Raw genomic sequence first — 830 nt, 5'->3', positions numbered from 1 at the left:
AGGCTTGATAGTCTCAGAGAAATAAAACATGGCTGTTTCCACTGACTTAAGATCTCCCTCCCTCTGCCCATGGGTGGTGTAATTTTTCCGCTCCACAGCTCCAAGCAGGTGGAGGAGGCCTCCACCTGGCTCCTTTGCAGCTTCTGCCCCTTCTGCATTCTTCTGTCCTCTTCTTCCTCTTCCTATGACGCCGGCAGAAGTAGTAGCAGCAGCTCCCGCCTCCTCTACCTCACCTGCTCCTTCTGTCCTAGTTGCCAGGCCTGGCTGGTCTGAGACCTGGACCTGCTTCTGTGGAGACTGCAGCTGTTGGAGAGAAGAGGGTAGGGTTGAGACTCATTCTGGGGGCAGAGAGGGNTTCCCTCTGCACCTCTGCCAGGTGAGCCTGGGCCAGCCGCAGCTGGAAGGCTGCCTCTCTGCGCTCCATCTCCTGCTGCATAGTGAACTCCTTTAGGTCTGAAGCCAGGGTCTGTGCAGCGGACTTATGCAGTTTGGCGAAGTCATGCAGCCAGTGTACCCTGTGCTTGTGTAACTGGCCCTGCCTCCAGGCAAAGCGCACGCCTAGGGCCAGGCTGCTCCAGGCACAGGCCTCTTTGGCCTCACTGGACATTGTGCTGTCCTCCAGAATGGCCCTGAGTTTGTCCTCCACCTCCTCCCAGGGCAGAGATGTATTCTCGAGGTAGAACTCGGGGCCTTTCCTGTGCCTGGCCATCTTCTCATTGATGAAGGTTACCACCTTGCCATGTTGGAACCCCCCACTGGGGTCATCCGGTTTCAAGGCCATGATGACTGAGTGCCTTAGGGGTTTGGCTGGCCCTGCAGAAAAGAAGAAA

General features: G+C 56.8%; 2 protein-coding genes across 2 annotated transcripts in view; one reads left to right on the top strand and one right to left on the bottom strand.

Moving 5' to 3' along the window:
• Positions 1-830, top strand: part of LOC144239558 (NACHT, LRR and PYD domains-containing protein 12-like) — a 16,784-nt gene that overhangs the window by 8,604 nt on the left and 7,350 nt on the right. Inside the window, exons 4-5 of the mRNA XM_077773633.1 lie at positions 99-267; positions 546-676. Coding sequence (XP_077629759.1) covers positions 99-267; positions 546-676 — 300 coding nt within the window. The remainder of the gene's footprint in view (positions 1-98; positions 268-545; positions 677-830) is intronic.
• Positions 1-830, bottom strand: part of TEX13B (testis expressed 13B) — a 1,487-nt gene that overhangs the window by 557 nt on the left and 100 nt on the right. The window contains 2 exon segments of the mRNA XM_077773833.1: positions 3-351; positions 353-813. Coding sequence (XP_077629959.1) covers positions 3-351; positions 353-781 — 778 coding nt within the window. The 5' untranslated portion in view covers positions 782-813.

The sequence above is a fragment of the Crocuta crocuta genome, unplaced genomic scaffold, assembly GCF_008692635.1.
Source record: "Crocuta crocuta isolate KB4526 unplaced genomic scaffold, BGI_CrCroc_1.0 scaffold737, whole genome shotgun sequence".
NCBI classification, from domain to species: Eukaryota; Metazoa; Chordata; class Mammalia; order Carnivora; family Hyaenidae; genus Crocuta; species Crocuta crocuta.
This window is presented reverse-complemented; position numbering and strand designations above follow the sequence as displayed.